The 9,215-nt window shown below is 34.8% G+C and overlaps 1 protein-coding gene across 1 annotated transcript in view; it reads left to right on the top strand.

Annotated features, from left to right (window-relative positions):
- The first annotated feature begins 9,173 nt into the window (after positions 1 to 9,173).
- Positions 9,174 to 9,215, top strand: part of COL5A2 (collagen type V alpha 2 chain) — a 153,144-nt gene continuing 153,102 nt past the window's right edge. The window contains exon 1 of the mRNA XM_038585079.1: positions 9,174 to 9,198. Within this exon, the coding sequence (XP_038441007.1) occupies positions 9,189 to 9,198 (10 nt within the window). The 5' untranslated portion in view covers positions 9,174 to 9,188. The remainder of the gene's footprint in view (positions 9,199 to 9,215) is intronic.

Raw genomic sequence — 9,215 nt, 5'->3', positions numbered from 1 at the left:
TACACCTGAAACTAACAACACTAAACTGGAATTAAAATACCAGATAAGAAACCAGATAAATAAAAAAAACAATGAGATAGAAGGAAACTCTTCAGTCTGTGACAACATGGGACAGACCTTGAAGATAGTACGCAGATTGAGATAAGTCAGACAGTGAAAGACAAATACCACACGATATCACTTCTATGTGGAATCTTAAAGAACCAAACTCATAAAAATCTAGAGTAAAATGATGGTTACCATGGACTGGGATGTAGCGGAATAGGAAAGATATTGTTTAAAGGCTCAAATTTGCAACTAATAGTCACATCAAGCCTGGAAATCTAATGCACAGTATGCAGCATGTGGACAATATTGTATTATAACACAAACACGATAAGAGACGAGATCTTGGTTTTTCCCACCATAAAAAAGAAACAGCAATTATGTGTTGTGGTGGAGGTGCTATTGCTACGAAGGTAATCATATTACAATATAGAAATATAAAATCAACACGTACACCTTAAGTTCACATGTTTTATGTCAAACATAATTCGATAAAAAGAAAAACTGATTTCCATAAAAAAAGAAAGTAAATGGCAAGTAGGTACTGCTTTTCACCTCACCATTCCAAGTCCATAGCCGACATAATTAACCTCAGCACTGTATTATTTCCTGTGCAAGGTTGAGGTCTGTCCTCAGGCTCCTCCTAGTAAGATGTCCCAGGCAGTCATCATGAATCGGTTCAGTCAGCCCACAGGATGAAGTCTTTGAAGTCCAGTTGCAATCTTTGTGAAATACTCAGTTTAAAAAAAAAAATAGCATGGGGACAAGAAATCTAAAGGGAAAATAAAGTAGGGAAATATTTTCCAGTGTGCTGAGATTAAACTTTAAAGATGAGATGGATTTGATAATGTGAAAGTAAGCCTAGGTCAATTCAACATTACTGAAGCCCAAATAGGTCTGAGTCAGATGCACATGAACACGTAATTTAGAAACAAGGTAAATTGTATTAGGTTGTAGTTCATTAGTCCAGAAAGAAGTCCTCAAAATTTCCAAGAATGAGACAAGTGAGGCACTAAGGGACCATTTAGTCATTATTCATTCAGCAAATATCTTTAGGCAAAGCCCTGTTTGGTAAATGAAAAGATGCTTCTTTTTTATTTTCACTTTTGAAATGCTAAAGACCCAAACATCCCCATAAAATAGCATAAATCACTAAATTGGAGAATTAATGTTTATACGGAATTAGGGTTTATGTGAAAATGCCTCATTCTTATACAGGGATAGCATGGACAAAGTTCTTCAATTTTATTCTAAATAACTCTCTAGCATTACTCTTGAGAATTTCAATGTGAGATATTTCACTTTTATTAAAATCCTCACATATATATAACTAAGTATTTGTTCACTTGAGTCTGTTTCAGGCTAAAGGGTCATCAGCTCCTTTGGAGTTAGCTGGTGCTACGTCTGTGGGAAATAGTAAGATGTCTAGATTGGAACAAGAAGTATAGCCATGGAAGTAAGATGCGGCCCTCAATATTGAAACTGGTGACAAGAATGCTTAATACAGGTGATTTATCCCATACACACTTAAAAAATACTCAGAATGGCACTCAGTTCTCTGAACTTGCTGAGACATTGCAACTTTGGATATTCTTTTATGTCTGATTCAGCAGTTTTAGAAACACTAAAATACTCAGCATACAGCTGTGTTCCCATTTGCACAGACTGCACATCTGCCAAAGCAAACACTGGTGTGGGCCCTGTAATCCTAGCACGCCACCAGACTTTCTCCTGTATTTATGGGATGGGTGTGTTGATTGCAAGTTAGAGTCCTGGTGTTTGGTTCTTGACTACATTGTACTTAAGTTCATTCTATGTTTGTTTTTTTTTCTTTTGGTTAGAACTTGAAAGCAATGCCACTTTTAGATTTGGGAGGGTGCAAAGAAATAAGGCACAATAATTACATTATAGTCATGATAAATCCTCATTTTATTTCCTTGACTTGTACGTATGTTTGAAAGATACATCTCTTCTCGTTTCCAAGCTATACTTTAAAAAACTCCAGTTCACGTAAAAAACTTAGTGCCTCACTTGTCTTATTGAGCTATTAAGCGAAGTTCTTTAAAAAGTAAATAATTTTATTTAAACATCGATACTTTTAAGTATAACAGGTAGTGAAGTACCAATGATTGAAATTATTATCTGGAAAAAGTTAATAAATGAGCATTATGTCTTTGATCCACTTTCCCTTATTCCTCCTTTCTGGCCAAATCTTCCAACAAAACTAATGATTTTAGTGATGATTCTCAAGTTCATTATGCCTCTAGTGACTCTTCCTTAAACTGAGTCATTGCTCACAGTGAGCGGTGGAATCTTGTATTCTGCTCTCTCTCCATCACGTGACCCCATGCATAAGTGCCCCTTCCATCACTTCTTTACTTTGCTCAGCTGCTCTCTTTTCTACCACACAAGTTCTAAACCTGGAAGAGTTAATTTTTCCCGCTTCTGAATATGAAGCCTCTGCTTAGTCTGCCCAGTTCCCTTATCACCTTGTGAGTAAGTCCGTCATTCCATCCTCTACACTTGCACTTATTCTTCTCACCTCTCGCCCATTAATTCAAATCCTCACGACCCAATCTGATGATCTGCGGCTTCTCACCGCATGATCAGTTTATTTACATTTATTACAACTTAATTTTTAACATTGCATTTTATTCTTCTGATGTATCCTACTTTCTCTTTTTCCCCTTCTTGATTTTTCAGGGAAGAGGTTAATAGATTTTAGGTTTTGTTCACATTTTAATCCTCCACCCCGAGCTACAGTGTATTTTATGCATTTAAATTCTTTTAATTATTGTCCTAGATATTTTCACATACATTAAACTTAGTAATATAGAACTAATATTTTTAACTTATTACCAAATAAAACAGGTACTTAAAATGCTTTACTTCTAAAACACAACAGCTATATGCAATTTTAGTTTTGCATTATTTTAATTAACCCATCTGATTTTTTAAGCCTTTTTTTAAATTTTTTTTTTTATTATTTATGATAGTCACACAGAGAGAGAGAGAGAGAGAGGCAGAGACACAGGCAGAGGGAGAAGCAGGCTCCATGCACCGAGAGCCCGACGTGGGATTTGATCCCGGGTCTCCAGGATCGCACCCTGGGCCAAAGGCAGGCGCCAAACCGCTGCGCCACCCAGGGATCTCCCATCTGATTTTTTAAAAATTGTTTTATATGGTCAATGATTGTTTAGATTTACCCATATGCATGTTTTTCTTTGCTTGCATCGCAGACTTGTTTTCTAAGATAACTTTTGTTTTCTTCCTAAAGTAACTTACACTGCCTTCTGGTTCCTTTTGTTGTTGAAGAATCCGCTTTTAGCTTATTTATTATTCCTTTCAGTTATTTGCCTTTCTTTTTCTATTTTTTTAAAGATTTTATTTATTTATTTGACAGAGAGCACAAGCAGGGGGAGAGGCAGGCTCCCTGCTAAGCCTGATGCGGGGCTCAATCCCAGGACCCTGAGATCCTGTCCTGAGCTGAAGGCAGATGCTTAACTGACTGAGTCACCCAGGCGCCCCTGCCTTTCTTGTTTTTTATTTTTTTATTTTTTGCCTTTCATGTTCTAATGCTGCTTTTATAATATTTTGTCTTTTGTGTGCTGTAATTTTAATACAATGTGCTTATGTGTGAGTTCCTTTTTATTTATTCTATTTAGGTGAGTTTTTTTGTAACATTTTCTAACTTTGAGGATCACATTAATTTTTAATTTTGAAAATTATTAGCCATTATCTGTTAAAATATTGCCCCTTTTCTATTTCCTTGACTGTCTTCTTTTGGAATTCTTTTTTTTTTTTTAAGATTTTATTTATTTATTCATGATGGACACAGAGAGAGACTCAGAGACATAGGCAGAGGGAGATGATCCCAGGACCTTGGGATCATGATCTGAGCTGAAGGCAGCTGCTCAACCACTGACCACTCAGGCATCCCTCTCCTTTTGAAATTCTAATCAGATTACTCCAACCTCTATATCTCTTAATGTCCCCTTTATCTTTCTTATTTTATTGTTTTCCTATGTTGCACTCTGGATATTTCTTAGGTTCTGTCTTCCATTTCATGAATTCACTCTTTAGCTATGTCTAGTCTGTTTTTGGATGATAATATTGTGTACAACTCTATTTTATTTCCATTATGGACTTATGAATAATACTTATTTTTAATACTTTGTTAGTAGTCCTCTAGGGTTCAAAATATACACTTTTTTAATCAAAGTCAACCTTCACATATAGTGTTAAACTTTATTATAACAATAGAATTCCACTCTCTCATTGCCATTTTTATGCTACTTTTATCATATAGTTTACTTTTTCATATGTCTTACAGTTTCTGTTGGGAAATCTGGTGCAATCATTTATATATTATGTATTTGTCTTTTTAGTCTAGATGTCTTAAATATTTTGTTTTTATCTCTTTGGTTTTCAGAAGTTTGAATATGATACATCTAGGTGTTTTGCTTTTCCTCTTTGTTATTTATCCTGTTTCATGTTCTCTGAGCTTCTTGAATCAGTATCTTTACTATATTTATTATTTTGGAGAAACTCCTAGCCATTATCTCCCCAAGTATTATTTTTGTCTCATTCTCTTTTTCTTCTCCAATTTGTTTTACAACCTCATCTTCTTTTTATATTGCTGGAAACCATGATGCTTAACTGCCCTGTAACCTCTATTGGGTTAAACAAAAATTATGATTTTGAAGGTTATCTTGCTTTTACCTATTTTTAGGATAGGAGAAACAAAGGTTAGCTTTCTACCTCCTACTCAGAAGCTAGATGTCCTTTTATTCTGTAATTAATTTTGAGACAGTATCTAATGACTTTTAACAATGAATTATATGAAAATCAGTACATTTTACTTTCCTTTTGCCTTCCTCTTCTCTAGCTCCTTAATTTGGATTACTTTGTTATTTAGGCCATCAAGCTTAACACATGTTTTTTCTTTCCCTTCAGTCACAATTTTTTCAGTTTGTAGCATAATCTTTTCACATTTGTGCTTCCATTTTACTGTACTTAAAACCATCTCTTGATTTGATCAGATTTTATTTATAAGATTAATTATTGAGCCAGTTTTCTGTTTCCTCAGTATTTTCTAGATATCACTCCATTTTTTTCTGGTGCTGAATATTACTGCAAAAAATTTGCAAGCCAACTTGATTTTTCTCCTTTGTATCAGACTTTCAGCTGCCTCAATATTCATGTAACTTTTATTTATCATGAAAATTCCATAAATCCAACAAGATAGGGCCTAGTGTTGATCATCCAGTAACAATTTTGTTATGATACATACATTCTTTCTATATGTCTATTCAAGATGTTCTTTTCTTTCATGAAAAATGTTTTTTCTCTCATATCTTTATTTGTTTTCTGTTCCATTTTCTTCTATTTTTAAATTTAAGAGCACCAAATATGTATACATTGAATGTCTTATCTTTAGTCATTCAATATCTGTTTTTGCCTTTGTATATTTAAATAATTGGTTAGTTTCCACTTTATTTTTGTGTAAGTACCTCTAGCTTATTCACTATCTCTGTTTTTAGTAATATTTATTGTATTGCTTTTATGTTCACATATGGCTTTTGTTCTAAATATTTTTATCTTCCATTTTTTGAGCACTGATAAACTTATTTTACATCTTCTATTACTATATAAACTCTTTGGCTCATAGTTCTTTTGTGTGTGATTTGTTAATGGAAATGGCATACACTAATTTTATTGAGAATCTGAAGAACTCTTTATATAAACTATGCCTCTGTTTTCTTGTGTTTTGCTTTTCTTCCTCTGCCTTCTGCTTGCATGTTTTTTCTCCTTTCATTTTTCAGTTTCTCTTTTTTGTTTCCATGCTGGCACTTTATGGAACTGGAAATTTGCAGAAAAGTAAAGTGAAGAAAGAAAAGTAGCAAAGAAACAAGGTGAAAGTTCTGTAGCTTTGAGATTTATTTTTTTGAGCACTCCTTTAAGGTCCACCTTTACTTAGTTCTCAGCATCCATGAGATTGGCACAGCTGAAAAGTGACATTTATAGTGACATTCTCCTTTCTGCCAACCTATCCTTTTCCCATAGTCTTTTTGAGTTTGATCTGATTAATAATACAGACCATTTGATTAAGATGCTATGCTACCTCCTAATGTAAATGACTATATATATATATATACTTTAGTATACACTTTATATACTTTAGTATATACTTTATATATATATAAAGTAAAAATTGAAAAAAGATAGAAGTTATATAGCTAAATAATTACCATTTGGTAACAATGTGTTGTAGTTGAGGCTATGGACCTCTGGATTCAAAAATGTTGGAGTTTGTTGGGATGCCTGGGTGGCTCAGCGGTTGAGCGGCTGGCTGTCTTTGGCTTAGGGCATGATCCCGGAGTACTGAGATCGAGTCCCATGTTGGGCTTCCCACAGGAAGCCTGCTTCTCCCACTGTCTCTGCCTCTCTCTCAGTCTCTCATGAATAAATAAATAAAATCTTAAGAAAAAGTACTGGAGTTTACCCAATTCCAATCACTATCTTTGTCTAACTATACTTAACCATTCTAAGTTTTGGTCTTCTTATCTTCGAATCTATCTCAAGATGGTGTTTGCATTAAATGACATAATGCCTAGATGGCCCTTACTAAAATGTTGGGCACAGAGTATCCAGTAAACGTAATTTTTCATTTTTATTATACGGGTTTTCTTTTAAGTACGAATTCTTATAAATTGGTGAAATCCTTATCTACAAGTTGCTAAAGCAAATATCCACCTTGATCTTACCAGTTTCATTTTTTCTCAGTTATCTTTCTCTATGTCTCACCAAATTTTTTATGTATCCATCACTTAGATGCATTCTGTTTTGATGGATTGTATCTATCAGGATCCTGGTCAACAAGAGATGAAAGCCTCAAAAGAGATACAGGAGAATAATGCAATCACTCTTTACAAAGGTGTGTGGAAGGCAAAATAAGACCAATACGAAACAGTAAAATGTTGACTTTATCATCCTTATGCCCAAAGGAGAACAAGGACAGAGCAGTTCCTGGAATCTGGGGAGGTACTGCTGTAGGAAAAGCTACTGCCCAGGAATGCAGCTGTTCTCTAACCACAACCTGGCAGGAGGGGACTAGGGGAATATGTACTCTGACTTCATTCTCGTCCTGCTTTCCAGTTATGGTTTTCCAAAGGCCAAACCATAGCAAGTAGCCACAGGACAAGGTTGTCTACTGCTGCAACCTGTAAATGTCAGCCTCTTGGGGCAAAGAGATGTGCAAAGAAGGATGGAGAGTGAATCTGAAGGAACAAAAGAAGAAAACCAAGTAGTCCGTTGCTTCCTTTGAGAATTGATCATATTAGGATAAAAAGTCTAACTGGAGAGCTGTATTTCTATATAACTTAGACTTTAAATTGAACAACCTTTATCTACCTGAATTTTTAGAGTTCCATTTTTTTAATGGCCATTCTACAGCTTTGTGATTTGATGAGCTCAGAACAAATAGAACTTCAAAGATTGTTCTAGATTTTAAAGAGAAGAGAAAAATTAAATACTACCTTAATAAATCTTGCTCTGTAGTTACTTATAGCTTTATCCCATGGTTCCTTTTATTTTGCTAGCATTAAATAGTTTTACATTTAGGTTTTTAATTATTTCTTATATGTGGGTTATGTAAATCCTTGCTGATTAAGAATGGAATTAATAAAGTACACAATCTTACTTTTTTGATCATGGACTTGCCCAACAATTCTTGTTTATGGGAATCTAGCTCACAGAAGATTATAGAAAAAATAACCTTAATTCTTCCCCTACCCAGAGTCTACTAATCTGAAGAGATAAGACATGTGAAAAGCATACATATAAACATCAGCATATTACATGTGGGGATTTAGTTATTCAGGTTTATATGTGTATAGGACTTTATTTTATTTTATATTTATTTATTTTTTTCATGTGAGAGAGACGGAGAGAGCCTGCACCAGTGGGATGAGGAACAGAGGGAGAGGGACAAGCAGAGTCCCTGCTGAGCATGAAGCCCAGTGCAGGGCTGTATCTCAGGACCCTGATATCTTGACCTGAGCCAAAATCGAGAGTCAGATGTTCAACCAACTGGTGGTCCCCAGATCGTGCAGGCTCCTAGATCTAAATATCTATCTTACTAAGGTTATTAAAGGTTAAGGTAGCAGAATAAAAACCAACAAGGGCCTATGTAAAATTTTTACCACGTAAGACCAAAACAGTAATGTGAAGTTTCGGCCCATATCAATCACCTCCGTTCCTTAAATATACCAAGCAAAAATAGTCTGAATGCATTTGTATAATCTTTTGCTGGAGTTTTCTTCCCCTGAAAATTCTCATGGCTAGGTACTTTGGTCATTTGAATTTCAGCTTAAATATCATTAACTAAATAAATAAACCTAAATAAACATTATTTTAAAGCCAATTCAACAGCCGAAACACACCCTTCCTTAACCACAACAAAGGATATATATGCCTCCATGTGGCTTCATTTACCACCCAGAAACTTAGAGAATCTTACTGGGAACTATCTCTGCTTTCCTTTATTTGTAATATTTTAAATGGGGAACAGTTCGAGTAACTAACAATAGGAGAGTAGCTCAGTAAGTTATAGAGTTCTTAGGATAGAATATTACACAGTCATTAAGAGTTGTGCACAGAATTTTAGGTAGCGTGCATTAGATTCTTATCTCAGGGGCCCCTGGTGTCTCAGGGGTTGAGTGTCTGCCTTTGGCTCGGGGCCTGATCACGGAGTCCTGGAATCGAGTCCTGCATCGGGCTCCCTGCAGAGGGCCTGCTTCTCCTTCTGCCTGTGTCTCTGCCTCTCTCTGTGTCTCTGATGAATAAATAAAAAAAACTTAAAAAAAAATCTTATTCAGTGTTAATTGGGGAAAAAAGCAATATACTGAGTGAGATTACATATTAAGAATGTATTCTCAAATGAAAAAATCTTTGAAGAGAAATAAATGTTGTAAATGTTAACGATCATATCAAGGTGGTGTGTTTATTAGTGAAATTATTTAAAAAATATTTTCCTCACTTTCTCTTTTCTAGGGGCAGGAGGAAAAGCATGTGCTACTATACAAATTTGAAAATTAAATACTGTAATAAAAATGTAGAAGAGAAATGGACATGCTTGGACTATGGTGTTAAGTAAGTGTTTCTCAAAA

Source organism: Canis lupus, chromosome 36, assembly GCF_011100685.1.
Source record: "Canis lupus familiaris isolate Mischka breed German Shepherd chromosome 36, alternate assembly UU_Cfam_GSD_1.0, whole genome shotgun sequence".
Classification (NCBI taxonomy): domain Eukaryota; kingdom Metazoa; phylum Chordata; class Mammalia; order Carnivora; family Canidae; genus Canis; species Canis lupus.
The sequence above is the reverse complement of the archived record's forward strand: the minus strand, read 5'-3'. Positions and strand labels throughout refer to the sequence as shown.